Raw genomic sequence first — 18,989 nt, forward strand, 5'->3', positions numbered from 1 at the left:
TTAAATGAAAAACTCATATAAATATGCGTCTAATTTAAATAACGATAAATGATATCGCTGTTCATTATCGTTAATAAATATATATGTATATATTACGAGTTATATAGAAAATTCCAATACAGTGATTCGAATGAACCTTAATTATATATAAATTAATATCGATTCAGAGTCATACAAGTGCGATAAACTACACAATAATCAGTATAATTATCCTAAATAACGGTATATCTTTATATCCGATCAAAAGTCTAAATCAATGAACTACCTATTGTATTGATGAAACCGGAAAGACTCGTTTACCTGAATGTACTCCGCCATCGATGTCGGCGTCTTCAAAGACGGACGATTCGACGCATTCGTCATCGATGACTGCGGGATCCTCGTTGGTTTCCTCATCCTTGAATCTACTCGCACGGACATCCGCCTTTTCAACGGCGACGCAAGGACTATCGACGGACGCGTGCCTTCCGACACGCACCAACGTGCTATTGCTCCTCGCCAGCTTCGTGCTGTGGGTTCTACGAATCAGTAGATTCGTGAGAGTCGTGCTCTGCTTGCCTCTCGGCTCTTGATGACCGCGGGAGGATCCGGCGGCCGACTTTGTGGCCGCCGACTCGATGACGATCCTCGTCGCGGCGGATTTCTCCTCGACATTCGACAGCTTCTTCCCGCATCCGGCATCGTCCTCCACCTCGAAGCAGGCGATGGTATTGTTGAGTCGACTGTCCTTCCTGCCGCTGGACTCCTTCCTGCCGGTGAACCGGCTCTGAAATCGTTCGATCGTCTTGAAAGACCTCGTCCTCTCGACCTTTTTTCTCTGTTCCGTCTGACCCCCGCTGGGCATCCGCAGGTCGCACTTGGACGCCTCGAAGATTCTCGTCAACGATTGCACCTTGCCTCGCACCTCGGGTAGAGTCTCGTCCGCGTTTCTCCTCGCGGTCGACGAAAAGCCATCGTTGTTGCTCAAGGTGCGCGTCAACGAGCCGTTCGTCGATGTCTTCGACGCGCTGCCGATGGGGAAGGTGTTGCAGACAAACTTGTCATCCGTCGAGTGACCCTTAGTCAGCTTGGCGACTGACTGTCGCGCTGGCGGCTCGCCGCCGTCCAATGACACGTAGAATGTGGATCGCCTCTTCGGCGACTCCTCGGGATCCTCAGTCGTCAGCATGTCTTCGCATCTCTCGAATTCCCTTGGTGAGCGATGGAGCTGGAATGCTCGCAGCGGAAAGTTTATTATTTATATCATCCGATCAAAATCACAGAAGTCACTTGTATCACGATCGATTTATACACGCGTGCATAAACAATGCGTCCCTCTTTTTCTCTTCTCATGCGCGTTAAGAGAACATCGACGGCGATTTTTATCAGTTACCTTGATATCACGGTTATCTCGTGGCGCGGATTATTGATAATAATACTGTACGCACTGGCTATCGCACACCATGTGATACTACGTTCGATCACTACGCCAACGATTCCCCCTTAATCGACTCCGACTCACATTCCCATCGTCGCATTTTTGCGTATCGAGTGTCACTGCTATCAACTGACGACGATGCGTCTTCAAGAGAGATACACGGCCCTGTCTCTGGAGGCGCGGATTAATCCGAGAATCGAGTGCGTACAAGCCTCTTCGAGGCTGTGGTATAATAACAATGATCACATCTCTCTCTTCTCTCTCGATCGGATCAGTTCTCCATGATGACCCTTTTGAGAGGTCGCCGTGCACCGACTCGTCTCTTCGGAATATCCCTATGTCCCTTTTCTCCCTCTTCGCGTCCACGCTAAATATAGATGGACTATCGAGCAGCGCAACCGCGGCCAGAGAGAGAGAGAGAGAGAGAAAGAGCGAGCACGTGTGTCGTTACGATGTACTAGACGAATATCAGCTGGCTGTGTTATCCCTGCACGCTGATACTCGCGGATAATGCGAGGCGTTGAACCGTGAACGCACGACCACTCTTCATCGTATCCTCTTCAGAGTCGTGTCTTCCGCGAAGAACTCTCTGTTAGCTATGTTTTATTTAAGCTTGCTTTACGACCTTTCATGTACACGTCTTTGTGACGTCGCTTCTTTCATAAAAAAAAGATTTTCTTCCTTCTATTTTATATACATATATGTATATATATTCTTAGCTTTTCAATTTTGCTTTACATAAATTTTTTCCGATTTAAAGAAGTCGATGAAAGAGTAGATGCAACTGAAGATTGCAGGTACAATTGAAGAATCTGCGGAGAATCGCCCGTTAACGCGGATGGAATGTACGCCGTTGAAATTATTGGCAAAGGCGATCGAGATTTACGATCGCTGCGAGTACTCCGGATCGGTTGAAGGGATTTATATATATGGGAGCAGGATTATATAGACGACTGGCGGGAAAACAACAAACGGAATATCCGCGATACGCGGATCACGATTGGAGATGCACTCTCGAAACACAGAATCGCACGAGCGCATCTGTCATCGACCTGTCAGTCACACGTTGACTTGTTCTCGCAATGTCACTCGTTATGTCACTCCGCGGAATCGCGGCGGCGATTCTCGTTGTGAGTTTGCGAATTCCGTAGTTTCGCGATTGAACGAGGAAAGACGAGCAATCATCAGCTGCACCTTCACACTGCGAACCACACAGTATCTCGCGATGACGGACGAGACACTCTTTTAAAAAATATACACTATACTCTCGAATTTTTAACTCGAACTCGAATTATCCGCGACGGGGATATGTATACATATATGCATGGAACTCCGACACGATCGCGAGTCCTCGAGCGACTGAGAAAAGTAAGAGGTGTTCTCTTCTGAGTCACGGCGATCCGGCTCTCGTGATCGCGCCTCTCACGATCGTACGGACTCGCGCGCGATGATTGTTTCTCTCTCTCTCTCTTTCTGATCGCGTCGCGACGTGGCCCACCCGCGCGAGCGAGAAACGCGTTTTTTTTTATTCGCGCCGCGTTTATTCTCAAGAAGCGCGCTTTCTTGCGCGAGGAATACGACGGCACGATCGACCGCACCGCGGACGGACTCGCGACTATCTGGATCCGACGAGCCGGGCTTGATCCAAGAGTGTTGCGAGCGCGCTCTATCGACGACGGTCTTCTCGGCACGCTTAAAAGGGGAGAGAGAGAGAGAGAGAGAGGATCGGCGACGACTGTACACTACGCTCGACCAGACTTCCAGACTTTGATCTTGACGACGATCCATGGTGGAATGTAAGGATGTATGTACGAGAATGCACGAAGAAAGAAGATGTATCGAACGATTTCAATCATGATAGCGGGATACCGAAAACTGCTACTTTATTCTAAGGCAATTGTAAGAACCGTGATACATAAAACTGTAAAAAATTTTTATAAATAGAGAAATTATCAATCGCAATTTTTATTTTTCTATCTTTTTGTAAAAAATATTTCCGCAAATAAAATACAATAGTTTTGTAGTTATATATATTGTAATTTTTAAGCGAGGCGATTCAGAACAAAACTCGAATTGAAACGACTCTTGGAAGTCGTGTAAGAAAAAAGCAAGAGACGCTTCTGTTAAGTATCAATTTCAATCGATAGGCGCATCTATCTAGTGAATGCTGTCAAGAGTCTAAATATTTTAGAACAGATTAAATTGAAATATTCCATTGAAATTGTAATAAGCTCCACTATCGCGAAACGAATTTTTTTTGCATCTTGTGCTTCTTCTCCAGTCTTTCTTTATATATTCTCTTTTGCGCAAGTTATACAATATATTAACAGAGTTTTTTCTATATATTTATCTATTATTTATATATTTTTATATTTATATAAAATATAAAAATATTTTTATATTTATATATATTATATTATATATATTTTCAATTATATTACTGTAATGTAAAAGCGTATTAATATTGACATTTGTAATAATAATTAAAATGCAATGATAACCGGAAAGATAATTTTAAATGAGAGATATCTTACGTAATCACGCGCGCTAATTATCATGGACATGCGATGTAAAACGTTTCCATCATTTGAAAGTTGCGATTACAACTCCGGGAGATTACATGCATCAAGAAAGTATGCGCGCTTCCGCGATGTCATACAGTAAGCGTGATAATATCCGAAATTAAATAAAAAAATAAATAAATTAAAAATAAAAACAAACTGTGATCTTGACAACGCGACGCCCTTTTTTTCATCCTATGATATTGACCGGTATTATTTCCGATGGATCAATTTTATGACGCGGCGATTATTTCACTATCGCGATGCAGCGTGAATTTCGTGATCCTTAAAAAAGTCGCGACAATTTTCTCCGGCAAATTATGCACGCCCGAGAAAACTCTCTGTGACTCAACCGGATCACGTCCGTAACTGTTTCTTCATCACCATCCCGCTACCTGTCTCGCGCTATTCCATTTCAAAACTCTAACATAAAACCGATAGTTTACGATCCCAATTTTCATTCCACAAAAACCGCAGGGAAAGCGGAAGGAGGTAGATGCCAACGATCGATAAACGCTATAATGTTAAATAATTGCCAACTCTGCTTAATTAATATATTGCACGATTTGTTAGCTTCTCTGTAAAATGTATATTCAATTTTATATTGTATTATTAGTTTATATCTTATCTTGATTTTATCTTCTTAGATTCTATTTCTATTTTTATTCATTTTTATCCTAGTAACGTGTTATTACAATAAATAAAATGACAAAATGTTTTTCAATTGAGAAATTTTAACGAAGCGTGACTTTTTATTAGCATAAAAATTCACATTACATTTTTCTATGTAAATGTAGAATTGCGCTCAAATCCAGCAAATAAAAAAGAGCGAGAAACGAATGCAGCCCAATAAATAACGTCGGCTCAGCAGTGAAAGGTTCGGTTCTCAAAACGACGCTTGCGTTTCTTGAAAACCTAAGACGGCTTAAGGCGATTTATGCGACGTCGGGATCAACGACAAAAAGCTCTTTCCAATTTCGCATATTCCTCCGATTGAAATGCAAGTTTCATTAAGCTAAGCGTGCGTTTGAGCTATGCGTGAGTATGTGATCCAATCTTTTACGAATTTAAATTAAAAACATTTCACGATTTGGTCAAACTTAAAAAATTATTTTTATTTACAGAGATATGCATGAAATTTCTAAGATTTTTCATGTTTTTGCTCGAAATCATTGCTGAAAAAATAACAATTTCTTTCAATCGTTTTCATACAACGTTGCAATGGATAATACATTAGTTTATATATATGTATATTTCCTGTGTTTCCTCTGTGTATAGTTTCGTCTATATTATAATTGATTTATTCCAATTGCAAAACGTGTGCGTGCGATAATGTACTTCAAAATGTGTGTCGAAAGTAAATTTATGTGAAAATCTCACTTTTACTTGTCGGTTCGTGCACAATTTTTTCTCAATCTCTTCCTCTTTTCATTTTTATTGAGCGATTAAAATATATCAATTCTACAATCAGTTAAATTAAAAATTTACAAGAAAATAATTTTAAACGTTTTGTATGTGTAAGACTTTTAAATTTTAATTATGTAATGTTTCTGTAGAAGTTTTACAATACTTCCTAACATCTGCTAAAAGTTAAAATGTTTTCAACGTTTTAATATTCTCGCAAAACAAGAAATCCCAAATGTCTTACATATGTCATAAATCGTAAATATAAATTACGCGCAAAATATATAATATATAAACAAGCATAAATTATTTCATATCAAGTTGATATAGATTGAAATATTTATTGTCCCTAATAGCGTGTTTTAAAGCAATGCTGTAAGGCGATTCCTTTCACTCTTGCGGTAACTAGAGCCAGTTTGATTTTTGTAACAATTTAGATTTATTGATGTCGCGTGCGATTGATCAGAATATGTTCGCGTACATAATCAATGACGTATTATCGTTCGCAATCAATTAAGTAAATTAAAAAGAAATAAATTTTAAGTTTCCTTGGCATTTAACAATAACATATTGTACATAATACGTGTTTTACAAAATAAAACTCCGAATTGTTCAATTAATCTGGAAGAAAGTTTGAATTCAGCAAATGTTTCAAAATAATATATTATAAAATGTCTCAATTTATTCTCATTCATGAAAGCATACATATAACTTTACGTAGAAAAATATAGGAATTAGAAAAAATTTTTTTTCTATTTCATTGTTACGTCTTTGATTTAACGAGAAGGCATTCATCAAAATTTTATCCCAATTATAAATCTCTATAGAGTTACATTACGTAATTTCCGCGTGTTGTGAGATACGATCATTGTGTTTGCGACATCGCTAATTGTAATAATGTACAGGATCCGGCACTGGCGCCGAATGCGCTTTCTTCTTCGCGTAATTGACATTGCCGCCTGAAAATGAATAATGATCCGGAGCGTTATGGATGCAATTACAACGGCAAAGCGAGCAATCTCGTGAGGATTCTCCTTGCACTGCCTACACGCGGGACGAGAGAAATTTTATTCTGCGTGGTACGATCGGATTTGTGTAGTCTCACAGATTTATTGTAATGAATATAGCGGCACGCTTGCCTAGAAAATTCCTTTAGTGAGAAGATCGATTCTGCGAAAGAATGCGTAAAATTGCTGCAGTTCAGCGGCGCCAATACTATTGAACATTTTTACGTTTGACAGGAGGAATGTGTATTATTTTCGACAGGAGAAAAAATTTTCCACCATTCTTGCATGTTGAATCTTCGCTCAAAAAATGCGAGAAACTTAGAAAAAAGCATGACAGAAAAGTGTTGAATCATTTGTATCACTACGAGTCTTTTGTTAGGCGCAGAATGCAATTAGCATTTTACGACGGTGCTACTCGAAAAAATGCACTTACAAGCACGTTTTCGACGCAACTATTTATCTCCCTCGCACTAAAAGCAGACATCTAAGCACGTGCCTTTGAAGCTGACGTTCGCAACATCCGCCGCGCACAAGGAATCTTGATAATTTGCACTTAAACGAGTTAGACAGTGTTGATCCTAGTATAGAGTTGCAATTAAACTTTTTTCCCAAGATGTATAGAATGTTCAGAGAATATAGTTAGAAAACCTTAAATTGATACGAAGAATGTTCATAATTTAATTCGTTGATTGTAATCAAGTTTGGATTCTTATCGCGCAGCACATCTGAAAAATTGCGAAAGATTATAATAAAAAGATAATATATTATACAAAAAAAAAGTAATGTAAAGAAATAATATGTTAAAAATAATGTAAATACCAAAATTAAACAATTGCAGTCAAAATTTATGCAAGATAAAATCCTTTACTCAAATGTTATATATATATATATATATATATATATATATATATATATATATATACATATTTAAAGCAATTATGAATATAATTAATAAAAATATAAAAACATTTTAATTTATTTTTGCTCTTCTCTCTAAGAGTCACATAATATTTTACAGTAACTATATATTTTTTTATTGATATCACATCTATCTCTTTCTTGTAAATGATTGACATGAATATAACAAAAGATTATAAAAGCAATCATACGAGTTTTTTTTACGATAAATCAAAATTTATTAATAATTTTAATTTATAGTTAATAATTTTAATTTATATTTATTTTAATATAAATAGAGAATTATATTATTCTATTATATTATTCTTTACATAATGTTTATATTTCGTCAATAATAATATTTAAAAAAATTTTCACACAACTTAATAGAAATATATATTGATAAGAAATTGCAAAAGCAAAAACATGTATTATTAAGATTATTGCAAAATATTCATGGCGTAAATTCAATCCTCCGAGACTCGTCACGTTAATCTAACGAGAACATAAATCACGATGTCGTGCCATTCAATACAATAATTAGTCACTATGGAATTTTACTTGTTAAATATTTAGCATCTCTTAAATTATATATTCAAAGTTAAAATAAAAAGTATTAAATTAAGGATATGTTTAAGTGAATAAACAAGGTTCAAGTGAATAAATAAGTAAAATCAAAATAAACAACGCAGAGAGAGAATGTTCGTTTTTCAATTAGCTCGTGTTGATGCGTATTCGCATGGATTTATAAACTTCTTATACAATTTGAATCATAATAAATTTGCGATTACACGCACGAGTGGACATACAAATTTGTAATTGGTTACAGCAGATTACAAGGTCGCATTCGATTCTATAGAAACGATTAAATATTACACATAACTTCTCGTACGTTACCTTTTCGTGATGCGAGATTCGACACGAGTATTGAGAATTATCCAAGAATATGACTTGATATTTAATAAATGACAAGTCGAATTCAGTACAGATATTAAATACGTAGAATACATATAATTATCGTTTAGTTTAGAATGAAGGGCACATCAAGAATGATTAAGAAATAAATAAGTAAAGGGCAAAAAAATGCGCGCGTTCCTCAACATAATATATAAGCATAATCATATGAGAATTCTAACTGTAACAATATATTTTTACAAACAAACACAGACACATCATTTTTTAGTGCAATATTTATAAGAATCTGCCATCAATAAAATGATGTATATTTAAATTTTAAAGTTTTTTGATTAGTTTAAATAAATTTATAACATCTGGCAAACGTAAAGTATATAAATATTATATTTATTGCATTATTGATTAATAAAAACAAGTATATACTTACATGTGATTAGTGTAACGTAATTATTAATCGCGGCACATACAAAGATCCGGCTCGACTGACTGGATACATACCACTAAGCATCCTATTAACGGCGGCAATTAACGTGGCGCTATCTTAATTCCGGTTCCTTACTGCACGCGGGGAATAAATGTCGGATTTATAGCGAGATTAAGCGACGTACGAGAAGGGAGAAAGAGAGATTAAAGGGGCACGAGAGATGAGCATTGAAGGCACAAGAATTACGTGTGGGAAGACGAGCGATTGCCTCAACGGAGTGCGTGTAGGCGAGATCTCGACGTGCGTCTCTTCGTCTTTTTTTTTTCATCTTTCACTTTTTTTACAGTCATCTCCTTACGTCTCGACAGCAGAAAGAACGATGACGACGAAGACAGTCTGGCGACAGACTGTAGTAATGATAGCAGTAAGAAAAAAGCGATGAAGTCGATTTGTTTCAATCTCGTATATTTAACTTTGTTGCGTGTTTTGCGCGTATAGATATAAATAGTCGATGTAATATTTGATATATATTATATATTTGACAGTTTAGAGATCCTTCATAAAATTGATATATGTGTTATATATATATATATATATATATATATATATATATATATATATATATATGTGTGTATGTATGTATGTATGTATGTATGTAAAAAAATTAATAATATTTACTCTCTCCCTCTATTTAAAAATATTATTAATATTTTTACATTATTATAGCTTTTAAAATAATTGAATGTCTGAAAAATCAAGAAAAAGTTATAAATTAATCATGGTAAATATAAAATTCCGCATTTTAACATAAATTTAATTTTCGTCAATTATTGATAACAAAACACATTTAAAAATTTATTAATTTTATAACTTATTTAAAACTAATACCGAATAATCTTTCCTGACGCATAAAACTAGATAAAAAAAACTTGTCTATACGACTGTCGAATGACAGTCGGTGCAACTCTTGCTCCCATTTTTTACGAAAGATCTTTTTTCTGTTCTCGAATGTACGAAGTCGCTTTTATGCTTGTTCTATCGTTCAAGCGTAACGAAACCGCCATAGACGCTGTCTGTTGCGCTGTTTGAACAAGCACAAGCTATGACACAATACTTTCCAGCGATATTTAACTGCGTTATAGCGATATTTTAATCAATCAGTTTGTAAAGTCAAGTACAACATGCATTTCGCAGAAAGTATTTACATATAAATCGAGATTAACTATCAAAATTGAAACAATTATTTAATTATAAAAACAAATAAAATGGATGATTAAATAAATTTAAAAATAAAAATTCGTTCGTAATTTATTTCAAAGAGACATCATTTTCGGTCAAATTCAGGTGGTTGGTCACGAAGTGTCAAAATTTCAGTGTTACAATTCACAAACTTTTGGACTTATAAAATAAAGAAATTAACAGTTAAAAATTCTCTAAAAGTTAACAAAGTACGCACAGAAGTGGAAAGGACAAATTTATACAAAATGACAAAAGTTCTTGAAAAGACCGACCAAATTATCACCATTAACCTGTACGTTTAGCATTTATAATAACTTTTCTCTAAAAGTCCCCTGTCTTCTTTTAAATCTAGAAATTAAATAGGAACATAAAATTGAGTCTTTACTAGACGACGAATTTTCCCAAGGTTTAATTTATGCACATACTTATGAAAGCCATCCATGGGATGACAGGTCGCTTTCATAACTATGTGCATAAATAAATAAAAAAATATTATATATCGTTAAAAAATGATGTCTTTTTAATGACAATGAATTTTATGTGCAACGCTTGTACATCATAAATGATCCATTAATATCCCATAAAAGAATCGCACATCATCGTCATCCCTCCCGTTACAAATGATTATTCATTACCGGGCCCCAAAGTGGAATGCATTAGGGGGGGCATAGTCGTATGAAATCGAGCGAAAGAGTTTATACGAAGCCGACTCATGCAAGGCAGCTGTAACGTAATGTCGGTACCTCCTTTTTACCGTAGGGTATAGCGGTGAAACGATTTGCATATGTTTGCAGGACATTGGGTAGCATACTTATTTCGGGATTTGAATCGACGGACGGACGGACAGATAAACGGACCAGTTTACTGACCAGTGCAAAATTCGACTATAAGAATCGCATTCGTGATCACGTACCGCGAAGCAATAACTTTTGCGACCGGTATTGTTATCAATTATTCCGGCCTTACACTTTAATGTACCGATTATCATAATCATTGCACATACCACTTTCAGTCATTAGTATATAATAGAATAGAATTTTTAGCACTTAAGAACGTAAAAGGGGATACTTGAAATTATATGTATAAAAATAATTATTTTTTAAATTTATATACATATATTTATGATAGCGCATATTTTTTAGGAAAGATCCAAGAATTGAAATTATTGGCGGCTATTGTGATCAAAGTGGCAAAACATTGAAAGCTTCCCGATCTCGGGTAAGAAAATTAGTTCTAATTATTTCTGAAGTTTATATATATATATATATAATTTTAACTGCAAGATATAGGTGTATATATAATAATTATCTTTTTCTCTTTTAATGATCGTAGAAAATAAAATCGACATGTATATGTATATCTTATTGTTTTACAAAATATTATGCTAAACAAAGACTCGGTTCATTGCACGCGGCATTCTCTTAAACTTTCAAGAGTTAGAAAAATTTAAATAGCGACCCTGAATAGCGCGATTCATTCGAAAAGAGCGTTTAATGAATTACGAGGTTCTTTTCGTGATTCGACGAAAAAAATAAACGGCGCCTTCATATTTCGCCCGCGGGAAAAGAAATCTCGCAGACCGTCTCCGTTAATTCACGGTGAAATACGTGGCCGTAAATGAGTCATCACAAGAGAGGGATTCCTTTCGCGTTGCACTCTCTCTTGTTTTTCACACATTCTCTGCGGATTTTCTTTCCCGTACGTCTGCGATATTGTTTTCCTTTTTTTGTGTCTGTCTCATTTCGTTTCTCTCCTCTCGCTTTCTTATCCGTTATCTTCTGCAGTCTTCTTCGTTCATTAACGCGCACAACGAATAAATACCGTGAAGTCGTCACGCGGTATTTTCTGGTCAATAATTAAAAATTTGTCACACGATCGTAATTAAGTCACAATTATTCTTGCATCGTTAAGGTTAATAATCTAATAACACTACATAAGATATAATATAACTATATAAAGCAGTATAAACCTCCAAAAAAATGTCTTGTCAAACATTACACATGATAAAAACAGATCATAAGTTAATTTAACTACAGTTATTTAATTATATATAAATATATATATTGTTAAATGCGAACTGAAACTAACGCGTATTGAAGCGTCGCAAAGATTCACAATTTGTGCAATCGCAAGCAGATGTTATTCTGAAAAAATTTTTCTCCACCGGTTAACAAGCCGACAACCGTGTAAGCACTGGGCCTAAGTGGCCGAGCGATACGAGACGCGAGTGTAATTCGAGCTTGAGCGTAGCACATATCGCGGCCTTGAAAACCTACTCCGCAAAGGTCCCGCGGTTTTTTTCTCTCTCTCTCTCTCTCTCACGGAGTGCGATCGGAGACCGCGACATTTAATGCGGAATTTATCGGCGAAGGTGAGTCCGTGGAGAATTTCGAGTAAGGATCTTAAAGGGCGATCCCTTTCCCCCCTTCCGAGCTAGCGCGGGATAAAGCGTCATAAGCTCGGGTACACGCGATACGAGCTGTATGTAATTCGATCTCCAATAGTCTCGCGACCTTGAATGCCCGCTGACCACGCTGCCCACCTGCTATCAGTATTCGCGGTATCCGCCGGGATGCATCGTACTAGAGTGTCGGTCGGAGGCTGATCGACCGGTGGTCCGAATCGTCCAAGTGCCTGCCGAAGAAGCGACCGCTCGGAATTCATGTTCGCCCGTGAAGACAAGATCAACATTCGAGCCGTCTTCGAGGTACGAAACCGCGCGATCTTAATTCATGGACAGTATTTGTGGAATAAAAAAAAATCATTCACTTGACATCTTGAGGAATCGCCGAGTAAGAAATTAAAGAATGATTTAAATTTTTCTATCAAAATAATCTTAAATAAATATAAAAATTTTGTGATATACAATGCAAAAATAAATAAAAGAGATAATTTATAAGAAAATAGGAATATAATTTAAATTGCATATATATTATAATTGGTCCGCAAGATGTTAAACAGATGAAATTAATGCGTACGAAGCTAGACAATTTTTTCGAAATTGACTTCTTTTATCTTCAGGATGATATCGCGACGCGAAGATATAAAGCAGCAGAGCTCGGTTGATAAAACCGATGAATTCATCTTACTTCCAATCTCTAACATTCTAAAATCTCAAGAGTGTGCCGATGATTTGGTAGCTCTAACTGACAAAATAACAATAGAAGCTATTTCTACTCCGATCCTAAAAATCGACAGACACGAGAAACAGTCTGATGATACAAAAATAGGATGCTGTTCGATATCGAAAGAAAATTTGGAGACATCCTGTGACGATAGATCGTGTAAACAACCATTGATTTTTATCAAGTGCGCTGCAACACCAGAGATAAGAGATCCATTTTCTCAAATTACATGTAGAAACGATGATCTTGATTCTTCCGAGATATCAAATTCCTCGAAGAAATCCTTGAATAAATTCAAGAGGCAAATTTGTCCAGCCAGATGCGACCAGCCAGTACGACAATCAGCAATGAGGGAGGTTTGCAAAGATTCCTTTCCTGCAAAACCTTCTGCGATAGTTTCACCGACTTGTATGGACGAAAACGATGTCACGCAAATGGAATCCGCGAAATCGGACAAAGCATCTGCGTGTCAGAGATCAACGGTATCTTTTAAATGCGCTTGCTTCATTCCCGAAACAATATGCAAAGATACGCCACGCTTGTCTAGTTCGCAGGAATTGTTAGCTCGCTACAAAGAACAGATTCCCATCCATCTACTAGAGAAATATGAGATCTGTCGGTCTAAAAGAAACGGTCTGCAAGACGACTGTGCCCTGCCATTCTTGCAAGGTCTGATAAAAAAAGAGGAAAAACGGCGTTTGGATTGCTTCGAACATAAACGGAATATAGCAGATCAAAATAGAATGAGAAAATCGATGAATTGCGATGAAAAAGTTTTATATCTGGGATAATACTTAAAATTGAGACATTAATATGAGCAAAATTTGGAAAATAATTATATTTCTAATTGTTAAAAATAATTGCATTCAAAGGTATATCATATTTTATTAAATAGTTAATGTAAAATAAAAAACATTTTCTTCGTATTTTTATGTGTAAAGCATGTAATCACCAAGTATTGAAAATAAAAAAAATATTAACTAACATTATTGCATTATTTTAAAATAATTTAAAAATACTATTTTCTGAACACTTGAAACTCTATCTCCAAAAGTTAATACATCTATAAATATCGCGATTAAATAATTTATTCAAAAATAAAGTGTCTGCAAATAATATAGTAAACATATATTTGGGATCTATTGGTAGATAACAATAACGATCGAAATATATTGCGCTTTCAGGAAACAGGCAACTTGTATTCTGAGAGAGATCAAGAAAAACAAATGTTGAAAGTGGCAGCGTGCAGTGAAAAATCTTGTTGTCGCAAAAAGAGACGACTTAAAAAAGTCAAATCGATAGAACTGCGTGCGGGCACACTTTATAACAATTGTAACTGTTATCGCCGGGATGGCCTCCAGCATGATTGCCCGCGCTCTTTATGCGGCAGTATGTATGAAGGATATAATAGCGGAGCGAATACGATCTAATATCGAAATAGTCAAACAACTGCAATTTTTCAAAACACATCTTGCTCGAAAAAATTCCATTATATAAAACATAGTTTCTCTACTTAATTTACCTCTTTAACGATTTGATAGAATAAGAAAAATATTAAAAAAATATATATTCCTCCATATTATATAATGCAATAATTTATAAAATCATTATAATGTTATATTTTATATGTAAAGTAAAAGAAAGAGAGAAAGAGAAAAATTAGAGATAATATTACTTATAAATACAGTTTTTCTATAAGATAGTAATCTAAATTTTTCTAATACATTCTTTTTTATCTACTTTATTTCACAATAGAGGAAGCCTGTAAGACCAAACCATGGCCTCAATGCGAATTAGGAATGTATTTTTTGAATAAATGGGAAAATTATAATGCAAAGATAGATGAAAGACCTCCAAGAACATTTTATGGAACAAAGGCGGAGTGGTTAACCGAAGTTGCTAAAAGAAGATTAAAAGCCCAAACGATTATGAAAGCCCAAAGAGAATGAATCTGTGTATACAAATAAATTTTAAAATAAAAATGTGAAAAAAATCGTAAAAGCGCATCATATTAATTAAGTGTAACATAGAAATGGCTTTTTCGTGTTTAAAAGTTCTTTTCATTGAATATGCGATATAAATGTGTCACGTAGCAAATCAATATTCCCTTTTCACGCATCAAGTCATCGCGTACGATCGAACACTTTTACTTAATGATTCTTTGCATGCAACAATCGCTGGCTACGAGACGGTAACAGCGAAATAAACAAAACGTCGGCGAGCCAACCGGAAGTCATTGCATGTAAATGCTCGCTGGCTCGCGCGATGTTGGAAGGCGGCTTTATTTCCGGAACGTCGAACATAATATGCCGAAATACGCCGCGAGGGTACAGGGTCTGCTCGGTAACAGAATCTAAAATTGGAGCGAAATAACCGACCGTACATTTCCAGTGCATTCTATATTCAACATATTCACGTACGTTACCACATGAAATAATTTGTGTAAATCGTATTAACCTTTTATTATTTGTTGTTAAATAAAATATTTCTAAAATAGTTTGTATATATAAAGATATACAAAATAGTTTCATTAATAGCGAGCATAAAAAGAAAAAGAGTATAAAAGAAAACTTCTTTCATATCACATTTTTTTTTTTCTCTCTATGAAAAAGATTGGTATAATTTATATAAATATTATATAATATTAATTAAATATTTATATAATTAAATATTATATAATAAATTAAATTATAAATTAAATTATAATTTTGATGTATACATATAATACATATAATCTGATGATATTACCTGCAAAAAAATTTCAGATTTTACACATCAATAGAAAAAAAGACTCCATGCATTCAGGAAATTTAATGGCCAATTTTTTTCATGTTAATAAAATAAATTCAGAATGTATCATTAGAGAAAGATAATTCTTATGCCGTTTAACGGCACACCGAGAGCCAGTTTGCGCTTCGGTAAGAAGCTCGCCGGAATAAAGCTCGCGCGTTCCCAGAAGCGCGCTTTATTCCGGGGCTTGAAAGCGGCACGCGGCCCCGGGCGATGGGATTTACATGGGGGGGAACGCTCGCTTGAATTAATACGGACGCACGTGGCGAAGGCGCCGGAACGCTTGGCGTCGAGCAGGAAATATAACGGATCCATACGACCATGTACGAGCGCGCGACTTCCGCTACCTCCGCTCTCCGAAGGCGAACGCCATGCATTTGCATCGAGAACGCCATGCATTTGCGTCGCGACGACGGATCCTGAATAAAAAAAAGGAGGCAACGTATCGTCTAAAGTAGCCGCGTCGCGCGTTTCTCGGGCGGCATCCCCCAACTCCTCCCTTTATCTGTCGTATCTCACGCGCGGCTCGTTCACGAGATAAAAATTCCATGCTCCTTTTCACATTAAAATACTCTCTTCGACGCGTAGGAATAAATTTACAAATACTGCTCAAGCGTTTAACAATCTCTTTCGGTATTCTGCACACAGATGATAATGACACAATATTGAAAGGCAGAACTTGAAAAACTTGAGAAATGAAATTGTCATCTTCAAAAAAAGTATCCTTTCCATAATATATTTTTTTAATTATTTAAAGCACTTTTGAATGTTTTAAAAGATTACAAATGTTCTAAGATTTACAAGACAAATCATTTTTACTCATTAAAAATTTATATACAATACATTATAATTATTATTATTATATGCAGTGATTTTGTAGTATGTAAAAAAATTTTCTGAAAATTTCCTATTTTACTCGCAATAAAAAAATTGATTCAAAGTTTTTATTATACAGGTTTCTTGAGAAGAGAAAGATATGCAAGAGCATAAATAAATAAAAATTCATAATTATTATTATTATTGTAATATTTATATATCAGGGCGGAAATATTTGTTTTTTATTAAAAAAATAGTATTTTATAATTGTTAAATAATTATTTTATTTCTTGCAAAAGGCATTAAATATTAATTTAAATTATATACTTTTCCTACTTTAAATTAAAAAAGAAATATTGTGTATTTAGTAATATATAAAATTTTTATCAATAGAAAAATATTTTTTCTATTTTCTTTTAATCGAGTTAATAATCAAATTGACTAATAATAATTATTGTAAAACCGCTTTTGGCTATTATTTTTTACCGCTTATATTTTATCTTCAGCATCCGTGTTTGGATCGATATTCTGTTTACGGTATGAGAGTGATTGAACGCGGAATAATTAGTGGAGGAACACTATCAGCAGTTAACAGTCATGTATATCGCTCGAAACATAAACTTTGGCTAACAATAAGATCAGGTACGTTGCTTGGTGTCATGGTTTTTTTTTTTATCACTTCCAGGATATCTCGCTCCGGAGATATAGGGTGTGTCCTGGAAGCGCTTGTATCTCCGGTATCGCCGACAGGTATTAATTCACTATCGCGCTCACACAAGCTCGTATTGGTGCGTAGTGTAAGGCGATTGCACTGTAATTTATGCGCAATAATTATAACGAGCGGTAAATCGCTTTTTGCCAGAGAATATCAGAGTAGTACAACGCGAGATTCGCATAAATCGCGTGTCTTCAATTTGTTTTATTCTTCATCATGTATACATATTATAGTTTGATTTTAGTTTAATTAGTAATAAAGAAACAACAGCAAATAATCACCACTATCTCTTTCGTCTTTATTCTTATTTATTAAATTAATAATTAGTAATAGTCTAATAAAAAATGTTTGCATTTTAATTTCATTATAAATAGAATATCCATAAATTAATCTCACGATTCTACATAAATCTATGCATTCGATTAAAAATAAAAAATAAATAATAAAAAATAAAAATTTCTTTTATTATAAATTTTATTTTGACAAAAGACATAAAGAATAGAAAGAAAAAGAGACAAACGTTTCTGCGGCGCGTTATATTTTCGATCAAAAAGATAAAAGAAAAAGAATGTGTGAGGCTTATTGTTAGTATATATTGAAAGAATCCAAAATATATGGAGAAGAATTTTTTCATATTAGACAATAAATCAGAAAAAAGGGATGATGAAGAAATAAGATATATGGTACTTAACGAAACCAGAAAAGATGAGAAACAAGGCGCGATGGAATATGCATATCACGTGTAAGCGGAGAGCACGGGAATATTCCCAGTAATAAGAAACCCATAAAAAAAAAACAGCGACACACTACGTCAGCCGAACATAAGCTGAACAGACGCGATATCTAATATGCGCGAAGAATTACCGAAAAGAGAGAATACCTAATGAAAATAGAGAAAAGTCACTGAACATATAAGTAACGCATATATTATCTCTATAAAAAAAAGGATCTTGTGTGTCATGACTTTCTAATCTATCTTATATTCCCATACTGTTTTTAAATATTTAATTTTAATATGCAATATAATTTCCTTAAATTATTATCACACATCCAGATGTTAGATAAATATATTTATGATTTACAGAAAAATGTACTGTAAAATTAAATAATATATAATTTATCGAAAATGTACGCAATAATTATAGAAATATTAAGTACTTAAAGCAAAAAAGCAAAAATAAAGAAAACTCAAAATATTCTTAAATTTATTTTCAATTATTTAAACATTAACGATGAATTTAGTAACTCATATACATATAAGTATATTTCAATACCGCAAATTTATATATTTTGCAATCTTATATATTTTTTATTTTTATTTATAATATTTAATCATTTACTTGTCACGATTTGTTTATCAATATAAAAGGAAACCGAAATACATTAAATTCCCGAGTCAATAATACGGAAAAGTGGATAATCGGAGAGAAACGAGGTAGGGAAAGAAAAAGACAGAAAGACAGAACGAATTTGAGAAACAAAAAGTACGTGACTGTGCAATCGCGAAGAATGCTCGATTTTAGCAAGCCTGGAGAATGCAACAATTCATCGTCGTCGCTCTGCGCGTTCCGATTATAAAAAAAAACGCAAACTGATAGCGGAAAAATTGCCTATCGCGCGCGCCAGCAATTATCCTTACAAATTGAAAGAGGAAGATTAATTTGTAAGTGTGAAATCAC

General features: G+C 34.8%; 1 protein-coding gene across 16 annotated transcripts in view; it reads right to left on the reverse strand.

Annotated features, from left to right (window-relative positions):
• LOC126859136 (ras GTPase-activating protein raskol) overlaps positions 1–18,989 on the reverse strand; it is a 291,550-nt gene that overhangs the window by 62,330 nt on the left and 210,231 nt on the right. The window contains exon 1 of one of the 16 annotated variants that reach the window (XM_050610127.1): positions 301–2,076. The exons of the other annotated variants lie outside the window; for them this stretch is intronic. Coding sequence (XP_050466084.1) covers positions 301–1,168 — 868 coding nt within the window. The 5' untranslated portion in view covers positions 1,169–2,076. Of the gene's footprint in view, positions 1–300; positions 2,077–18,989 lie in introns of those variants that run through there. 16 annotated transcript variants of the gene reach the window in all.

The sequence above is a fragment of the Cataglyphis hispanica genome, chromosome 2 (genome assembly GCF_021464435.1).
Source record: "Cataglyphis hispanica isolate Lineage 1 chromosome 2, ULB_Chis1_1.0, whole genome shotgun sequence".
Classification (NCBI taxonomy): Eukaryota; Metazoa; Arthropoda; class Insecta; order Hymenoptera; family Formicidae; genus Cataglyphis; species Cataglyphis hispanica.